General features: G+C 38.2%; 1 protein-coding gene across 1 annotated transcript in view; it reads right to left on the minus strand.

The window, feature by feature from the left end:
* Positions 1–21492, minus strand: part of gna12a (guanine nucleotide binding protein (G protein) alpha 12a) — a 33370-nt gene extending 11878 nt beyond the window's left edge. The window contains exons 1-2 of the mRNA XM_033968307.2: positions 20749–21492; positions 12328–12546 (exon numbers count right to left, since the gene is read on the minus strand). Coding sequence (XP_033824198.1) covers positions 12328–12546; positions 20749–21081 — 552 coding nt within the window. The 5' untranslated portion in view covers positions 21082–21492. The remainder of the gene's footprint in view (positions 1–12327; positions 12547–20748) is intronic.
* Between the last annotated feature and the right edge of the window lie 297 nt (positions 21493–21789).

The raw sequence follows: 21789 nt of genomic DNA on the forward strand, positions 1-21789 counted from the left end.
CCATAGTAATAATAACAATAATAAAAGCTGCACGAGGCAATAAAGGTCCTCGCCACCTTGCAACTGCGGGACCCATGCCACTGCATCACGGCAGCCTGCATCAGTGTAATGTGTGTACCATGTATGTACCATCTATGACACATTTTTTTCCATCACCCTACATTGCGACCCGATAGTCTCTGCGTATAGATGTTACTACTTCACTCATTACAATGAGACAATTTCTGACATTGTCACACCTGAATGGAGGCACACAGGCATGTTCTCTTGGCTTTTTTTTGTTCAGTGTCATAGCAAATTTCAGTGGCCTATGACAAACTATTTATTTTCATCCCAGTTAACCAAAACCCATATATTTTTATGACAAATGTTGGCTGTTGCAATTGCCACATGATTGCAAATAGAGGTATGTCCTCATTGACTTTTTGTTCAAGATGGCAAGAAGGATGTCTGTACCAAATTTCATGACAAACCAAATGTTTTGGCCCAATCAAATTTTCAAGGAGGCGCTGTAGAGAAGTTCTATGTCATAGCGATTTTATTTATATATATATATAAAATATATATATATATATATAAAATATATATATATATAAAATATATATATATAAAAATATATATATATAATATATATATATATAAAATATATATATATATAATATATATATATATATATATAATATATATATATATATATATATATATATATATATATATATATATATATATAAACTGCTTTTTCCAAACGAAAAATGTGTCTAAGATTTTTTTTTTTTTTTTTTTTTCAAAAATTGCAATTTTGTTGAAAATTCACAATGACCATACCCAAAGTCAAATTCCAAATGTAATTGACAACATGGGTTTAGTGTGTTCTGGCCAAATTTGAAGTGTTTGCATTGAAAATAGTGCAAGGAGATGTTACAAGTAAAATACATTAGTAAAAGTTAAGTAAGTAAATTAAATAAATACATTATCAACAAAAAAATAATATTTACAAATAAAGCGTATTATTGATGAAAATCAGAAAAAAGGAGTCTGTATAGTCCAGACAACTTTGATGATCAAAATATGACTATGATGACTTATTATAATTGAGCAGTCACAATTAGTTGATAACTGTTGCAGTGCTATTAAACACCATTTCATTTCTACAGGGGATGAAACAATATCCAAACCCCATGGTAAAGTACAGAACTCACAATAAGTTCAAGCAAACTATTAGTACACATTAGTATATATGTTTGCCATTACAAAAAAAAAAATCGGACTTCCTGCTGGCTCAGGACAAAAGCTAAATGGAGCTGAATGAGTCTTCCTCCCAGTCTACAGTGAAACTCTCGTCCAACAGGAAACAGCTGTGAGGAATGGCAGGAGAGGAGGCCCAGAGAGGAGTGCTTATGAAAAATGGGATATTTCTTTATTAAAAAGAGAACATGACTTCCTTGTATAATGCTAACAATCATTTATTTTTGAACTGTCCGGTTAGATGTTTCAGATGGAGGAAGTGCGTAAAAAAATGTATTCAGATCCTGCAAAACAAAGAGGACATGCGTCACTATAACTTTAAACCATCCTTTGAGCACATGCACATTAGTATTGCACATTTTAACTAACTAATGCCTATAATGTATTTTTTTTAAAAAACAAAAAAACATTTTAAGTAATGTGACCGGCTAATATAAGCATGTCAAGGTAATCGACGCAATTTGACAGCACAAGTGCTCAGAACAAGTCAGACAATGATTTATGGACTTAAAACTGTACAGGAGACCTCTGGATTTCTAACTGAGGTAACAATCCTGGGAAAATGTAAATGTACTGATTTCTGACATGATTACAGGAAACAAGTGTGAATTAAATAAACAAAATTTCCAGTCACGTTTTTGATGAGGAACTTCATAACATGGTTGAAGCTACCATCTGTAATCAGACTGGCAGATCCACACACATCGCATTAGATTTAGATTTAGAGAATGTTAAAAGCTTAAAATGGTATCTTTTGCATTCATCTCATTTTAATAGTTCATGACGACAAACAAAAAGCATTCTCTAATGAAACAGCAAGTTGCATGTCAAACAAACAAATGAGTTCAGAGCTACTTTCCACCTGTAAACGGACCCTAGTTTTGGTGAGACATAACCTCTTGATTTTATGGCTGAAACGTCTGTCACAAAACTCACACAAAGCTTGCGATCCAGACAAAATGAAGGAAAAGGGCAGCATGAGGACAGGGGAATTCCCACATTATCCCCAGACACATGTGAGCACCGAGCTGCACAGGGCATAAGACCGCTGCTCTACAGGACAAAAGGCACTGAGGCATCCTGGGTAAAATGTAGAGGAGTGTATGAGTGGAGGATGGGGCTCCGAGTGTGAGTAAGGCAGGAGGAATGCAAGTATTCATGGGCTGAATAGAGCAGATTAGAGCCTTTATGATGACTAAGGCCTCTATAGTGTCACTGTGAACCCTGTCTGTGGGAGGACAGGTGTCTGCGTGTGTGGGTGTGTGTGTGTGTGCGTACAACAAACTGACCACTAAGACACTCAACATAACCCAATAACAATGTTCAGACAATATTACAGCTAAAAATACATCAGAAATGTGCTAAAATGTGCTTGTAAATGGCTCGGTTATGGTAAGGTACACCTTATTGTCTGGAAATTTGTCCTCTGCATTTGACCCACCCTTCAATGCAGATGCAGAATTTTCTCTCCTTATTTGAAAAGTTACACTCCAAATGTACTACATTTTAATAATTGACATTTATGCTCAATATGCTACTTTAACTAATCTCAGCAGCAACATTTCCCATTACAATTTCCACCTTTAAAATGTTCCATTACATAGTATTATGCTTAACTATTATTGTTACCATTATTAAGGAAGGTATTTATTTCATTCACAAAATATAAGATGACAGTGTCTTAAGTTAAACATACAAGAAATGAATGCAAGGGAGCATAAAGAAGAGTAATCTTATGTTATCTGCCCCTTTTCCAGAGAGCACTTTAACAATGATCATTACTTCAAAAAAAAAAAAAGAAGTACATTTCATTTATATCCAAACATTAATCCATTGCAAACAGGTATCTGCACTTTTATGCGCAACAACTTAGCTGATTAAGTCAATATGAAAAAGATAACTGTTTTATATGCATTTCTTAAATGCCATTATTTTTCTTGATTCCTTGATTTCTTTGTCAAGACTATTCCATAAATTAACTCCTTTCACTGCAATGCTTGGTTCTGATTCTGTTTTTTTTAAACACATCTGGTTCCTTTTAGATTGTAGTGACTTTTATCTCAGAGAGTCTGAATGAATGTTTAAAGGTAATATACCGCACTTTGCTTTATACATTACTTTAAGGATACTTAAGTCAACGATATCAGGAATGTTCAAAGGTACTCTGCATCCACAGTGCCAGAGTCCCCTAAAAAGTTTGGAAGTTCCACCTTTCCCAGAAGCCTTGAGCAATCTCTCTCCAAGTGTCCTCTGTTGGCTTTGGCAAGAACTCCTCCATCATTACCACAAACACCATGTGGATGGAGTTCTGAACTGTGGCATAGCCGAGGCGATAAGGAAATGTCAGGCTCATCAGCAAGTCTCAAGGGGCTAAATATCTATATAATAATAATAATAATAATAATAATAAAAACTGCAAGCAGCGATAAAGGCCCTTGCCACCCCTTGCGACTGAGGGGTACACGCCACCGCAAAGATCCTGCCTTTCGTTCCCACTTACATCACTCCTCTCCCCAAAATCAGCGTCTGTGTAATACTACTCCATTCATTCCAGTGAGAGCATTTATGACATTGTCACGCCTGCACAGTTGGAAATAGAGGTACGTCTTCAATGACTTTTTTGTTCGGTATTACACGTGGAATATGTGTACCAAATTTCAGTGGTCTATGACAAACTATTTTTTTCATCCCAGTTAAGCAAAACCCATACATTTCTATAAGAAGTATCAGACGCTGCCATGGTAACACGCTCATAAATAGAGGTATGTTCTCATTGGCTTTTTTATTCAGTATGTCAAGGAGGATGTAAGTGCCAAATTTCAATTGTCTGTAAGAAACTTGGGGTTGAATTAGGGTTACTTCCGAGTCATTTTTCAATATTTTTAAGTACGAATTTAAAAAAAACAAAATTTTTCGCCAATTTTGGGTCCAATAAAATTGACTTTTGGTAATGTTCAGGGGGTCAAAAGTGGTCTCAAAGTGGTATGTATAATAATAATAATGGATTTTTTTTCCCCAGTCATTTTTCTCCTAAACCATAAGAGCTACAGTCATGTGACTTTCTCACTTTGTGGCCCATCACAAATAAGGCCCCTGTGATTTTTTTCCCAGGTCCACGACAGAGATTGTCTTCTATAACTTTTTGAAAATAAACATTCAAGAGGGTACTAGAGAGCCATTTTTGTAGATAGTGGCATGATTTGCATATCATTGCGTTGAATTTGCTAATCAGCATAAACGCTGTATTAGTTTTTTCCAAACAAAAAATGTGAGAAAAAGGGTGTGCACTTTTGTCATTCCCGGGTTTGCGGCTGTTGTCATGTTGCAGTGGACATTGGGATTTTGAGCAACACAGGCGGACCACTTGCAAACGATGGTTGTGTGGGACACTACTGGGTATTTTTACAACATAGGGCAAGTTTACAAGCAAATGACCTGCTGGAGCTGTGTGTTATAGGACAAAGAGCTCCCTGGTGTGATGTATGTGAGAGAAAGATTAGGCCATTGTGGCACAGGGAGCACTATCCATTCTGACCCGTTCCACGCATGGAGTGAGGAGACAACACACCTGAAGCCTCTACACCTGAGTGGATTATATTCTTTGTGAATGGCCCAGAGTATAGCCCGGGGAACTGCGGTACCGGGTGGGGGACACCGGTAGCAGGGAACATAGAAACACGGGGCACTTCAACGGCGTGTTGGAGTGGCTGCAGTGCCCTCTCCAACACTTGACCAAAGTTATAAGACTACAAACAATTTGCAGCAATATGTACATGGTTTGTTGGTAAAAAATATTCTTCTATATGTGTGAAAGGTTTATGGAGCTGATGGAATTAAATTAAAGATTATGGAAATCCTTAGTGCACAGAACACAGGAGAGGCTCTAAATGGTAATTATGTTTTTGCCTGTAAACCTTTTCTAGTTAGAATGAGTTTCATATAAATGTGATAGGTGTCAGATAACTTGGGCCTACACTTGAATATAGGAACAAAATAGTATTATTTATAAATTTGAGCATTCACAATGTGAAACAGTATTTTTTACAAATTTTAGTTTTAATGTTTGATGTCTTCAAATCTATAGGGATAGATACACACACTACTCAGTAACCTGAAAGATGTGCTTAAACTATATGCAATATTTAAAGGATCTTAAACACACAGAAATGACAGGCCTGGGCTATCTAAAAATTTGACTTAAGCAAACAAAAAGACTGTTGTGATTAGACCAAAGAGGCCACACAGACATGATCCATCATTGCACATTGACATACAACTCAGGGTTTCACTGACAAACATGCACTTTATGATGAAAAAGATTTTGACTTGGCATTTTGTATTTGACAAGTAGATGATCAATTGGCGCAGAATAATTTGTTTAAATTTAGGCTTCGTGATTGTACCACGTCTAGACTTGGAGCATGTTGGACCTTCCCTCTTAGCACTGGCTGCTCTGCTCTGTGCTAAACGGTGCTCATTGTTCACACTTGTTCACTCATGAACCCCCATTTGCCTCATTTGTGGTGCTCGATTCGCCTGAAATTCAAAATACGCTTTGCAGTGCCCGTGATGCAGCGCTTTAATCACACGTCAATGCACTTCTACATAAGGTTAACATAGAAATCATTTGCACGAGTCGCGTTCAGTGTATATGTAGCTTTGGAGAACTGAACTAACTCTACATCAGACCTAAACAAGGCTTAAAACTGGGTCAAACCAGGACAAGTGACAACACACCTCACCTGCTTCAGTCAATTAAAATAAGATAAGTCTTTGTACATGAAATACATACACGTTTGCCTCAGTGAAAGGCCTGACCTGGATTCTTTGGAAACTGTCTGAACACAGTGCAGGAGGTCACTTATCCCTAAAGCACAAGTCCAAGGTTATAAAGGCTTTCTGAAATTCTATAAAGAGATCATGTGTTGAGTTCATGTGCATGTGGTCAAACTCAGATTATTCAGATTATTATTCTTAAATAGTCTCTTTGATGTATTAACAATTATGTAAGAATATTGGCATGAAGATAGAACTTTCTACTAACAGAATTTCATACCATTAGTAGAGATTTGCTTGCCTGAGATCCAGAAGAGACACTTCCTCAATACTTTGAGGATATGAGTTTGGTCGCTAGTGAATCTCTGAATTCAGATGGGTGTGATTGACAGGTGGATTAACCGATCAGAGACATGCATAGTCAGTCAGCATCAAAACAAATATGGCTGCTTAGGAAGACAAACATAAGGGAAAGGGAGGACCGAAAAAACATTGCAGATTTCTGCAGAATCGATGAGTAACTCACAAAACTCTTTAATCTGAGATGAGAGAAATGCACTTTCATTCAAAATGATGGGCAACCAATGAGCTTCTTCATTTCACATAAATCACTAAAAAAACAAACAAAAAAACATGATCATGTTTAATTCTAATTCGTGACACGATGGAGGGCGTAGGGACCAGACTGATTTTTTTTAATAATAGGGCCCTGGAGAGTTTTCTCAGTTACTAAAACACGTACCTAAAACCTCTTCAGGCATCTTTTTGATGCATTATAACATGGTAGGAACTCAAAAATCGATTTTGCATAATACCCACTCTTTAATTGTAAAATGCAGCTCTATAGTAAAAGCCAAAGTTAAATCAACTGGACAAAACTTTGTAGGAGTGAAGACGCTTTGCTGCTCATTCAAGCTGCTTCTTCGGATCTACACCGTTTTGTCCAGTTGACAGATTTAGCTTTGGCTTTTACAATGGATCAGACCTGGATGACTGAGGGACTACACACATTTTTACCCCTTGTATCCTCACTGGTCTGTGCGATTGCCCCTTGCTCTCCTGTTGAGACTGGGAGGATCCTTCATGTTTATCCCTCCATCAGACAGCGTGTTATCTGGGTGTGGTGGAAACGTGGATAGGCCTGGTGGTAAACAAGGCTGCCTCTGCATATTATGTGCCTGCTCCGGGCTCATTTTCCCTCTCCCTATCTTTGTTTGGCCGAGTGTCTGCAGTGTGCTGCTGGGGCCTCCCATCCCCCCTCCTGGGCCCGATTCCCTCTCCGTGGCATTGCTCCAGACTAGCAGTGGGAAAGATCTCTGTGGTCTGGGATCTGGGGAACATAGAAACGCAAGCTGCAGGGTCTAACTCAGCACTTTTACTTGTGTACACAGGCTTAAGAGTGAAAGAATACGCATTCTCTCAGTTTTTTGTTTTGACAAACTGAGCAAAACTTAAAGACCCTGTACCCGATTTTTTCCATGTATTTGAGAAAGATTTGTCTTGACCCTGTACAGATATATTGATATATCCAGCTTTTTCAGTTCAGATACTGATACTTTGACGGTACCTGATATTAGCCGATACCATTCTGGGCTGGAAAATGGCAATTATTTCCTTAAAACACTTATGCAACCATTATTCTTAAAATAACTGCTGAACAGCTTTGTATGAATAAAAATTCAAACATGAAACGTTCTAGGCCAGAATCAGCCTGTAAATAGTCTTATTACACCCAGTTTAATGTCCAAAAATTTGCCAGATCGCGTTCCATGATCACTTAAACCGTTATTGTGCTAATTTTTCAGTACTTGCAGTGATATTCAATACTAATATCAGTATATCTCCAATTGCATAGCAGCTCTTGAGGTTAAAATATGTCAGCTGTGTGCTGTCTGTATCTAATTATGAAGCATTTTACTGGTTGATAATCAAGAAGTGTGCATTAGCATGCTAGTTGTTGCTAAATTTACTGTCATGGCAAAACTTCACACTGGTCTCAAAGTTGTGAGCCCTTGTAAATTCAGCATGGTGAATAGCATTGGAGCAGTGCAATCTTAAAAACATGAAAAACAGAACTAGTCAATTTTAAAGTAAAATCAGGTACAGCGCCTACAACTGCTAAAATATGGATGGCTTGAAAATATTGCCAGCACATTTAAAATTTGTGCAGTTTCATTTGGGAAAACAGCATCAATTTTACAGTGGTTGACTGGGTAGCACATGTGCTTCACTTCAACAAGGTTCCAGGTTTAAATCCCACGTGAGCCAGACAGGTTTCCCCTGGCTGAAGGATGGGTCAAATGCAGAGAGTGAATTTCCCTCACAAGGGATTAATAAAGTAACCTTATGTCAGGGCAACTGTATCAATATATCGCCGCAATTTTTCTTATAATTCACACTTCAGTTTTGTAGCTCATTTGGATAAATGATTGACTTGTTTATGATGCATAAAAACAAGTATATTTATTTCAAAGAATAAGCAGGTAGTGGTTACACTATGGAATACTGTTTTAAAAATCAGTTTTCTTGTTTCTTTGTTGGTTTGTGAGCCATGTGTCACATATAGTATTGAGTGGCCATGTAAATCCAAGCAGTTGTTGAAAACCTAAAGCAAACTTAAATTAAAATAAATACGATACATAAAGTAAATAAGTCATGTCTGTTTATGAAAATCTCGATGTAACTGATTCATTATTTTGACGTGCGTTAAGGAAGGTCACGTTACAGACCTGATACACGTGATACAAGCTCCATCTCAGTTTTTAAACTATCCAAAAAGAGTCAGTGATCAGTGAGAAAAGGCCCACTAAAATCTGTAAACCAAGAGTGACGCCAAATACATGATTAAATATGCGTGCAGAGGAGCAGCAATCTATCAGTGTTTACTTTGAAAACTACAGAGATATTCACCTCTCACGTGTTTAGTAACCAGTGAGCTTGTTTGAATTAGGGTTGCACCAGAACTGAACCAGGACTGAACCAGGACTGAACGAGAACTAAATAGGAGGACTGATTACCAGATCTGAATCAGGATTGAATCAGGACTAAAGCAGGACTAGAGTAGGACTAAAGCAGGACTAAAGCAGGACTAAAGCAGGACTAAAGCAGGACTAAAGCAGGACTAAAGCAGGACTAAAGCAGGACTAAAGCAGGACTAAAGCAGGACTAAAGCAGGACTAAAGCAGGACTAAAGCAGGACTAAAGCAGGACTAAAGCAGGACTAAAGCAGGACTAAAGCAGGACTAAAGCAGGACTAAAGCAGGACTCTGCCAGCCTTTTTTCAGGGTCATAGTGAAAAGAAAGGAGCAGCAGACTACACGGGACAACCTTTAAATAAAGGTTAAATAACAATCCAATCCAAAATTTGAACATAGGCATTAGAGAAATAATAAACTAGGCTAATGCTGAACCTTTTATTATTATTTTTGTGACTTATTTTTAAAATAATTTGGATGTGATTGTTCAATGTATCTGGCACAAAGTCAAAACCGGGTGAATACTGCAGTATATCTAGGCCTAAATGGTAAAATACAGAACTACATGCAAAAAAATCATAGTTAACTGCAATTTAAGCTTGCAATGAAAAATTGTATTCGCTGCCCAGCTATATATAAAATACTATACACCAAAGTTTATGACAGGTTTAGTCTACAGAAAATGTCTCTTCATTTTCATTTTCAGCTATGCGCCTATTAAAGCGCAAAAAAACACAGTGTGGCAACCCAGAGGGACATACAATTATGCTTCCTAAAATCCAAATATAGCCTGTATATGGAGTGCCAGGAAGAAGCCGTGGTCCACAATTTTCACTAAATCCCTTATCAGTGAAACCGGATTATTTAGAAGAGGCTCGCTCTGAAACTTTAGACGCATGTTTTGTTGTGTGTTGCTCTACTCACCACAATCAATATTCCACTGATGGACTCAAGTACATTGGCTGCTGTTTTGTTTTTGTTTAGAAGATGAAAGCAAAAGGTTATGCCATAGCACTCAGTTTGCATACTGTTGCACTAGCATCTTTCTGTGAATCAACCATCTCTACAATAACTATAATACATAGCATTTGCATTTAGATAACAGATTTATCAGCTGGTTTCTCTTTGCCCTCTGTACTGAGAAAGCCCATAAGAGTATGTTTTTTTATAGATGGATATTACTGAAACAGAAGGTGGGGTTTGGCACTGCAGCACCTCCAGTTTTGGGATTATGAGAAAGTCTAATCTACATATAGTTTATTGACACGCACGCACACTGCTTTCATTCCACTATATGCACCACACAACACCACTAATACCAACAACAAACTCACAACTCCATTCCTTACTTTTCTGCATCGCTGTTTAATCCTTTATTTGCAATTAAATATACTTTTGAGCACTTTTAATCCATGCCGTCTCCCTTATTTTTTGTGCACTTGGCCTTCCTTGTGATTGGCTACATCCACCTGTCACTCAGTCAAGAGCATGGTGGTTTCAGTATATAGCAAAATTAAAAAGAAAAACTCAACACTGCCCATCTGTAAACATGGGCAGATCGTAACTGGGTCAACATCTCAATTTTATATAGGGCTGTGAAATTAATACACTTTTAATCAAGACAAAGTATTACTAATTTCTAATTATCAATGATCAGTTGGGGGACTTTTTAATTGAGGGATCTCCAGCCAATTCTCAGTCAGTAAAATCAGTGGTGTTGAGATGATTTCAGATTTTGGAAGAAGAAATTTAACTTTTTACGTTTTAAATAGCAACAATTCAATGTCTATATTGTTTACATTCAGGAAATATATATTGATGTGTTTTTAAGACAATAATTGTGATGCATTTTTTTGCCTATCACACAGGCCTAATTTCATATTATCATACTGCCCAGTCCGGCTTTCTGCCCCCAGCCATTAAGTGTCTTGCCCAGAGACACAACAACAACATGCTTGGCACATTTAAGCATTCTGATCCAGCTAAAAAAGGGGGTTTTGACAAAGGCTCGCAAATCTATTATTAACTATTCTGTATCTCTATGTATCTGACCCAAACTGCACTCACAAGACTAAACCTGCAAGGGAGTTCATGCAAAAACAACCAAACTAAAGACTGTGAATTAGAAGTTGTATTTTTCTGTATAAACACTAAAAAACAAATCTCCAGCTAACTCACTCACTCGCCAACTCCTTTCTACTGCTGTCCCTTAAAAATCCCTCTAATCTAATCTTTAGTTGACTAATACACCACTGAATGCTTAATCGACTAAACAACTAAAGACCTACTGACATATGACTAAAACTTCTTTCCTTTGTTTAAAATAGTGTTTCTCCACTGCCCCATATCTTATTCCACTGTATTCCACTTCAGCTCCCTGCCTTTATCACCGCGATAGACCTGCACTCACACACTGAAAGGCCCTGTATCTGCGCGCACACGTCACAGATACACGGAGAGGCCAGGGGTCAGGTTTAAACTCTGCACACACATCCACTGCTGCCTCACTTCCCCTAACGGCCAAATAAAACAGCTGCCTCAGCCAATATACAGGGGACATAGATTTGCGGCTGATGGTAACTGACTCAGGGCTTAAACTGAACCAAATGTTTGCTGATCACTTTGCCTGACAGCCAAGAACGGTTAGCCACTAATACAAACATGTCTGCAGAGAACAAGCAGATGTTTACAGGATAACGGCAATGGCTGCTGTTAGGCTGTGTTTAATATTTGGGTTTATGTTAATCCTATGTTTACAACAATTAGGCCTGTCACAATAATTATTATATTGATTTACTGTTTGTACTTTTTTGTAATTTTTTGAGAGGGTTTTTAAAAATCAGAAACATGCCTGAAGGTTTTAGATGTCATCCATGCGTGTTTGAGTATTTTAGCTATGTCCTCGGAGCCCTATTTGAACCCCTCCTTACAGTTCGCGGCAAGATTCCGTGAAATGTTCAGCCCATAATCCTACGTCATCCATGCTCCCACACAACATTTCTCCATAAAAGTATGCACAAGTATGATACAAAACTCTACACAACAACTTGTGAATTCACATGCAATGTGCAGTAGTTTTATAAGTGGAATGAACTCTGACTGTGTTGTGATAGCGCTCTAAAGGGGGAGTGACTTACCGCGAGGAGCAAAGGCAGAACGAACTCAAAGGAGAATTTATAAAACATAGTAATATCTTGCTCTCGGGGAATATAGCATTTTCAAAACAATAGAAGGCAACATGGCGATCTAAACATGTTAAAACCCCATAAAACACCCCTTCTTGAACTGCAAAAAGAATGAATCCTATGCATTTGAGTGTGACCGTACTCACTAGTTGGAACTCGGAGCGTCTGCAGTAGGCCTCCTGTATCCCGGTGTCGGCCCATAGCGCGTTCAGAGCCATCACGTACAACTGGAACTCTCCAGGCTCCACCCCCGTCGTGCCCACTCGGCCTTCCCACGACATCACCAACATGCCCTGCTTCTCATTCTCACAGCTCTGCCAACTGATGCCCAGTTTGTCACGGGCGTCCACCAGCACCCGCATGCCCTGGGGAGAGAGACACAAAGGGAGACGGGTGTAGGAATGTTAGCATATGCTTCAGGTTTCACAGTTTGTTTTACCATAACAAAGTCTACTGGAATTTCTAGCTTTGTCAAAAATGATGGTCGTCAGATTGGAGGATTCATCTAGTGTAGTACAGATTTAAAGTGGATCTAAGCACTACATCTACTTTTTTGCTACTAAACTGTGAATATGGTGTTTGAATACTTTGCACTAAAACTGCCAAAAAAGGACAAACAACAGACAATACTAATCAAACTAGCTACATTTGCAGTTTCTTGGTCAAAACTGTATAAAAATGTACAAAAATTGGTGACGTCACACAAGACTGCCCTGATTACAGCCAGGCATTTCTGATTACAAACGCCTAGATGCAGGGCGGAGTTTGAAGGGTGGATACCAATCGCATGGTTCCATATAGCTCCAGACCCAACCCCTCCTCTGCATTTGAAAGTGGCTGATGTTGGACATCCTTTTACTGTCAGAAGAAGGAAGGCTATTCCAATAATTAGACTCTTTGTCCCCAATACCTCATTACAGTGTTCCAGGAATGCTGTGGGGTGGCTAAGTAGTACCATAATTAAAATGATAAATGCAGGATGCAACTGAGATGGACTCCAAGAGTATTGGCAATATTGAAATTATATATTCATACAATGAATTATTCCTAATGTCTCCACTGCAGGAGCAAAACCATCAGCCTCTTCATTATCTCTATCTTCTCCTCTTCATCACCAACACCTGCATCTAGGGATGGGCCGATATGGATTTAAAAGCTAAGTATCTGTATCAGCAAGGCCAATTGCTCAAAAACTCCATAACAAGGCCCACAAATGTATGCACAAGCATTTATCTTTGAAGTACAGATCACAGATTCATTTTTCACTGTCATGGTTAAAGAATTTCTGCCTCTCCTCTAGTGAGTAGTGCATAAAGTCTGTACATGCGTCGGCTCAAGACTCGAGCGCTCTGACTGAAGGGATGAACTAGCTTTTAGCTTTAGCACCAACACAGCTTTATATATCACCCATCCCTACCTGCATTTATACTTTGCTGAGATAGATGTACAAAGCCTTCATCCCTTTCCAATGCATTGCTAACCACAGTTCACTTTTAATTATTCACAAAGTCTCATTCATTGGTCTGTGTCTGTTAAAGTTGAAATGAACCTATGTTCCTTGATAACCCACAAACATGCGTATTCAACAGACTTTATGTAAGTTTTCTGAGGTAAATCTTTAGTGTAGCGTGTTAGCCAACACCATAGACCGCTGTGAGCTCTTGTAAACATTGAGGGCTTTGGAGCACGGCTTTGGAGCGGGACTTATGGGCCTGTTTGAAGGGAAACATGTGGAGTGATCGCTCTGGGAGGTCGGATTCTCACTGATTAGACAAACCAACACCAGGCACAGCTGTCTCTCTATATTTTGTTATTTCTTGTTATTAACTCTTAACATCTGGTCAACAATGGAAGTGACTGAAGTTTTACATGTTAGTGTCTAACACTTCTTGCTCAGTATTAGGGTTGAACGATTCTGCCAATTGTGTTTATTCAAACTGTGATTTTAATTCTATTGCGGTTAATCTTGCAGTGTACTGATGGTATCTGATGATCCATTTTTTTCCAGTTGACCAAATTGAATTTTTCTTTTCCTATGGATCATACCTGGCCTACAGAGGGATTACACAGACAACAATGTAAAGACTTTTCCCCCTCATATAGATCAATCTTTATTTTAGATTGTGTTATTATATTAAGAAATGTCTTTAAATGTAGATTTTATTTGATTTTAAAACTTAAATTGAGACATTAGGGTTGTCAAAAATATCAAAAACCACAAATGAATCGATACTAAAACTAGTACTGAAACCAGATACTCATTTGAACAAGTACTGATGAAAAATAAAAATAAACAGGACAGAAAGGAGCCTTTCCTGAATAGTTTAGAAAGATCTTTAGCTGTCTCAGAACAGATATAAGACCTCATGGTGTTATAAAAGTACAATGTTCTATTGAGAGGAGAGTTAAAGAGACAGTTTTTGTTAAGAAGACAATAATTTATCTCTCATTTGTAACAACTCCTCAGATCTAAATCAAAACAAGCTAAACAATATTGATAGCTAATATGCTAACAGGTGTGAGATCACGCTGAACGATTATGCAAAATATGTGTCAGTACTGAACTAAAATAATTAATAATGAAATGAAAATTAAAACAAACATAGCTCAAGTCCATTGGGACATTTCACATTTGTAATTGTCTCTAAGTAGCTTGCTCACCAAACACATGAGAACTAGTCACTTCACTCATCAGCATTCCTTTGTGCTTCAAATCACATTCTCCACTCAACTCAGTTCACATAAAATGACTGTCAGCATTAGTAAGAGCCGTCGTCATTAAAAACACAACAAACTGCTCCAGACTGTTTTATAAAGACTCAAGTGCCCATAATCCACCTCACATATACAGTTCATGTGTGCAGTCCTGGAGATGTACTCAACTGGCTCTGAGTCACAACAAATCAGAACACTCTTACACAACATATCAATGCCTCACTGAGCGCTTCCTACACTAGTGTTGTCGTCTGCTCGTCTTCCTGTAAGTGCGCCTGGTAGTTCTCATAGTAGGGCTGTAAACGTTTTTATCAGTTGAGTTAGCAAGAGATATGGGAATGACTGGTGATTTTGCTTAGAGATGGACTGATATGAACTTTTGGAGCTGATACAATATCTGATATTTTGCCTGCTGTAGTCGATAATCGATATTTGCCTTTTAAAAGGGCCCATATTGCACCATTTTTTGATCTATGTTATAAAGTCACATATGTTTAACACACACATCCTGCATGTTTAGGCTGAGTTCCTTTCTCATATGGATAATGCTGTTCGGGAAATGCTCCACTGCTTTTTTTTATGCCCCATACACCTTCACTAGAATCATTTGGATGATTTCAGCTCTGGAATTCCCAATCTCTACTGACCTAAAAAGTAACAGACAGCTGATAACTTGAAATTACAGCTTCATGACATCACAAGGTGGAATAGAGCACTTTGAGCGTTGGGGATGTAGACAAATTAATAATGCAGGGTTGTTCAAACGTGTGATTGAAACAAAAAACAACTCTGGGTATGTTTTTGAGGAGGTAACAACATTTTAGCATTTTTTAAAAAGTCAATATTGCGTAATATAGGACCTTTAAAATCCCTAGCAAGGCCCACAAAATGATCTTATGATGACTATTATGATGATTCTGTTATTATTTTTTACAAAACAAAGTTTTGTTAATGTGATTTTTACTACATGTTTGTGTTTTTACACAAACATGTAATAAAAAATACAGCCATATAATGCTATTCTACTTCCATTGGTTTGATAATAGGCATTTGGCTAAGTTACAGGTTTGAATGTGATTATATGGCTTTATTTCAATAAGAAAAGAAAATAATAGAAAAAAAAACACAGGTCTGTAAGGAGTTGCAGGGGGAGCTCTGACTTAGTTCTGTTTTAAAACATAAATAGCAACCGTAACATAAATGCAAGCATAATGCTTGACAGAAAAATCACAGTTTGATATTTTCCCCAAATTGTTCAGCCCTACTGTGATAAGAAGTCACCTTTTTGGCAAACTTTGAATTGCTCCCTTTTTGACAGTGGTCAACAAAGTGGTCATACTGTGATTTGTCAGGTTTTTGGACTGAATGTCCTTCCTGTTGCAATCAGCCCCATACTGGGACTTGAGAGCACTATGTGGGGAAAATGTTCTGCCCACTTAAGGCATGACAAACAAGGGTGAAAATAGGACATTCTGAGCTGGTCTGATTACTTACTTGAAGTGTTTTGAATGAGACATTAGAAATGTGTTATTTTACGTCAGGTTTCATTTCATAAAACTGGCCACATACAAGAGAAAAAGGTATCACTGTCAATATTAATGAATGTATATTTGACTTATTTAAAACATTTTGCTGAATTGTGAGTTTTAAACATGCTTTTTGGACTTAAATCAACCACGTTATGGATATTTGAGTTTTTTTGAAATATCTATGGGAAAAATGAATGGTAAATTTACTTTGGAAACTGGAGCAGACTTTCATACCTGCATATGCATTCATACCTTTTATTGTTTATCTCTGCAGCACCTTGGAAACTGTTTTGTCAGTTACATAATTAAAGTGGATTTGGAATTGAAAGTAAATATATAATGAAAGCCATTTCAAAATAGCCTCCCTTTGTTTTGTTGACAGTGCCGCAAACCTTTGCTCAGTGAACTTATGAATTATGTCACCTGAAATGGTCCTCACTACACAGACCTGTGTGCTTTGTAGAGGCCAAGAAATGCCAAGAGTGAAAAGCAAAGGGGAAAGGGGAAGGTGAAAACACGGTATTTTGAGTTTATGTTTTGTTCATTATATTCCATATCTGATCATTCACAGTTTTGATGCATTCAATGAGAATCTACAATGTAAATAAAAAATAAGAAATAGCTAAAAAGAAAAAGTGTGCCCAAACTTTTGACTGGTCGTATATAGAACTGCCATTCCACCTTGAGAATGCCAGATGCCCGAAGCCAAGCAGGGTCGGACTGGGAAGGGAGAGACGGAAGAGGATCAGTGGTGTACTGTTGTGTCCTTGTGCAAGACACTTCACCCAACTAGCCTCGACATGTTGACAAATGCTTTTGTGAGAGAATGCGGAACAAGCGATGGAAACTACAATGCGGCACATGTTTATACCATGTATCTCATGTGTGCTCAATAACATGCACTGTACCGAACAAAAAGACACATTATTCAAAACTTAAACCTTTTGACATTTTACATGAATTATTTCTGAGTTAAATTATGGACTATATTACATGCAGTGTTTTGTTTTTTTTATTAGTGATGATTATATTCCTCACACCTTCATTTGTGTGGTATATTTTTGTGTTTCCAACTATTTTTGATAGTAAATTATAGAAATCATTTGCCAAAGCTTGCTTTGGTTTAGCCTGCAAGACTAAACAAAGTACGAAACGTAATAATGGATCTGATTAATGCATTTTTGAGTTGATGGTTTGAGTTGCAAGAATACTGTATGCCTGGCTAGAAACAATACAGTCAGTTTGAATTGAGGCTGCAAAATTAATGATAAATCGAAGCAAAATTACAATTTGAATGGATGGAATTTTTAAAGTACCATAATTTCCTCCACAAGTGGGCAAAAAATAAATAAATAAATAAATAAAAAAAAAATAAAAATCAATTAAATCAATGAATCCAATTTCAAGTTTTAAGTTTAAGTTCATATTGCTTTGTCTGGAAGAAAATTTATTTTATTTCTCCCACAATGATCACATTTCAATATAATATATAGCTGTAACATTACAGTCCAGTCCAGATCTTTTTTGTTTTGACAATTTTCTGCAGTTAACAAAACATTTTAGTGGAGAATTTTATTCTATATATTAACTGCTAACCATGTAGTTTAGATCTGTTCTGAAACGTGATGTCTTTTAATTTCTCCTGGATGCTTTTAAAATGTGGACTTTGAACAGACTTCTATTATTAAAACATAAGTTGCAAATCTAACCACAGTTACAATGTTTGTCAGAAATATCACAATTCACTATTCTTCCAAAATGGCGCAGCCCTAGTTAGAATTCCACTTTTATCTTTCTGAGCACATATTTTCATGGCCCTATTATTGTATGTCTGTGTCTTGTATAGTCTGGCAGAGGCAGGCTGTCTTGTTGGTGGAGCTGCTGCCTGCACTGGTGTATGCAGAGCAGCTTTATCGGCCCTGTCGGGCTGTGGGCACTCAGCCGGATGTGCTCATCCCTCAGGAATAGTCTGATATTGTTAGCTGGTGAAGGAGGCCCAGCCACGGCACAAAACAAAGACGCACCAAACACACTGGGACAGAAATATGCCCTGTGTCAACAAGCAGCCCTGTGTCTGAGCCTCAAAAGTGGCATCAACAAGAATACAATCAATTCAATTCAGTTATCAAGCATAACATGACATTATTGTACTTTCCTATTTACAATGACTTTGAATTGCCTTTTTCTTTGACTAAAAGGGCATAGCAGTTGAATATTATATTGTATTACTAGGCCTTTTCTATAATAACATACTTTACAATAAAAAAAAATAAAAATGCCCCGGCTGTCGACTGCCAGTGTTCCAATCCAAATAAATGGACATATAAGACTAACTACAGGATCATGGTTATGAAACTTTTCACGCCTGTTTATTGGAGGTTTTCAGATTATAAAAGGTAATGACGTTATACTCTCAGATGGAGGGCAAGAGCCATTTTGCTATTGATTAAATTGTACTTTGCCATGAACAAAAGGTTAAAAAATCCTGCTCATTTCTATCAGTGACTACTAATAATGATAAAATGCAAACAAACATATGTATTTTATCATTATTCATTTTAGCTGCCGTCCATTTGTATTAGGTGGCATTTTACTTCTATGGGCTACAAATTACTAACACAAAAAATATTTAGATCACCATGTTACCATTAATTGTTTTGAAAATGCTGTATTTACCGAAAACAGTCAATGTCTGAGTCTGCCCTCCCGTTGCTTTCCGTGCAAAGTCATTCCACCTTCAAAGCGCTACCACAACACAATCAGTGTGTGTGCTGTTAGTTAAACTGCAGCACATCATATCACCGTCATCGCACATGATGTTGGCTTGTAGACTGAGCACTGGACAGAATCTTACCGCTAACAAGGAGAGTTTGAATAGGGCACGGGCAAGATGACATCTAAACCTCTTCAGGCATGTTTCTGATGAGGAAACAACATTAAAACATGGTAGAAAGCTCCAAAAAGTCGATTTTGAATAAAATCCTCTCCTTTTGTAATGATCTGATATTTTGTGTTTAGTTCAGGGTTGACTAGGCCTGTCAGGATAACAAATTTTGAAGTACAATATATTGCTGAAGAAAATATACACAATAAACGATAAACTAATTTATGCCACTGACTCAATAATCCTAACCACGAATGTCAATAAATTGCAGAATTAAACACTTAAGTAGTTACTTTATATCTATAATGTGTCCTAGAAGTTATTTATTCAATCCTCTACAGTTCAAATCTAATTGTAGAACAGAAAAATAACAAAAAGTTCCCTAAAAGTACAAAGAAAAAGTACAAACGACAAATACTGACCTCCAAAAATGATAAGTTGATATAGTATTTATTTTGACAGGCCTAGGATTGTCACCTTTTGTGTTGTTGTTAATGTAACTTTTTGTATGTGACACTTGGTTGCTATACCGACAAGTTACTGCTATTTGCTATTGCTATTGTCAATTACAGGTCAGTTAGGAGAGTGGCTCTGCTGAACTGAGACCGCTGTTTTGTGCTTGTTTTGGTGTGGGTTATGGCCCTTGTGCTCAGAAAATAAACAACAACAAGAACTTTGGAGTGTTTCCTCACACCAGAATGATACAATATTATTGGCTGATTGTTGTGATGTCATCTGAAACCCAGCAATATACCAGCTATACCATGTTTTAAAAAGGTTACAAAAGGCCAGAATCTGGATTACATCATGAATTGGTTCTGTAACACTTTTGTGGCCACCAGCTACTTACTACTGATGCCCTGAGGCGGACAGATGTGCCAACATGCAACCTTCCACCGCTAAACCATCCTTTTTCATAACACAGGTTTGTCCAAAGTCAAACAAGATCTTGATAAGGACAGTATCAGTTTAACATAAACAAAACACATGGAATAAGCCCACTTTTATGCCATTGCATACGCCTGGCTTGAACTTGACGATAAGCAGCAGCCATCAATGGTCCACAAAAATGTAAGCCAAAGTGATCCAACCAATCAGTTATAGTCCTGTAGGTATTACAGCTTTAATTGCAAAAGAGTTCCACGGTAAAACATAATAGCCCAATAAAAGTCTATCAAGTGTGTATCAACAGATCAGATCAGAGATGTTAATTTAACCCTATTTTAACCATTAAAACTGTATATAGATGTAAATAATTTGCAGGTAGTTGCTGCCAAATTTCTGTTCTTTTTTTTAAAGTATTTTTTAACCATAAACACTGGTATTTTTGTGTTACTTTGATTATCTTCTTAAGAAATGGTTCAAGTAGGCTGACCAAACTTACAGCCCCCATAACTAAACATAAGTAGGCTATAACAGGCCTGCACCTTCACACTTACCTTGAGTATATTGTCATAAATAGTGTCCCGGAAATCCAGTAGTGCCTTTTGATCAAACTCTTGTCCGTTTATGATCCGCATTTGTTTGAGAAAAGTCGACTTTCCGCTCTCCCCGGCCCCCAGCAGAAGAATCTTGACAAGCCGACGCACAGCTCTCCTCTCCCGGGCGAGCATGGCGTCTATCTCCCGGCTCCTCCGCTTCGCCTCGCGCTCCCTCTTGGCCGCGTCCTTCTCCCGGTCCCTCTCCCGGCTCCTCTCTTTGCTGCTGCCCGGCTCTTGGCTCGCCTCGGCCGGGAGCAGGCAGCGGCTCAGACTGCGGACCACTCCCGACATGACGAGGCGAGACGTTGGGGGGAACCGTTAGAAGAAAGTTTAGTTCATTATATCAGGCGAAATCCCCGCGTCGTTTCGTTTCAAAACACCTGTAATAAAAGAAACAAAACTACATTTAGCCCGGTTAGCTTATCTCCCGGGAGTCCATCTTTGTTTGACCGCGCCAGGAACAATATCCCCCCGGAGAGATGAGACAATACTGTGGAAAAGTTTCAGGCGGAGTTTTCGGGTAGGTCTTCCGAAGAAAAATCCAGTAAAGTTCATGAAAATACAGCTGTAGGTAGTAGCACACCATAAAAGTAAACGTAGCCTGGAGCGGAGCCCGAGGAAGTCCGACCGACGTGGGCCGTGTGTGTGACCGAGGAAGGTACGCAGCCAGCGGGCTGGGAAGCCAGACATGAGCGGGGCAGACAGCAGCTCCTCCGGGCGGTGATAGAGGAGAGAGCACCGGCCGACAGGGACACAGGACGGCCGCTAGGGGGAGCGCTCAGGCTGCAAGTTCCACACCATGTAAAATTGCATTCAGTTTGCCTTTTTAATTAGATAAATGGTGGACGACTTGTTGGTTGCCTAATTGTTTCAAGATAGGCTAGTAAAAAAAACCAACACACACAGGCACATTTTAATTCTGCTTAAGGAAATGTATCTAGCCTGTGCTCTTTAAATCACAACGGAATCTGGGTTGTCAGTGCCTTAAATTGCATATAG

Source organism: Periophthalmus magnuspinnatus, chromosome 1 (assembly GCF_009829125.3).
Source record: "Periophthalmus magnuspinnatus isolate fPerMag1 chromosome 1, fPerMag1.2.pri, whole genome shotgun sequence".
Lineage (NCBI taxonomy): Eukaryota > Metazoa > Chordata > Actinopteri > Gobiiformes > Gobiidae > Periophthalmus > Periophthalmus magnuspinnatus.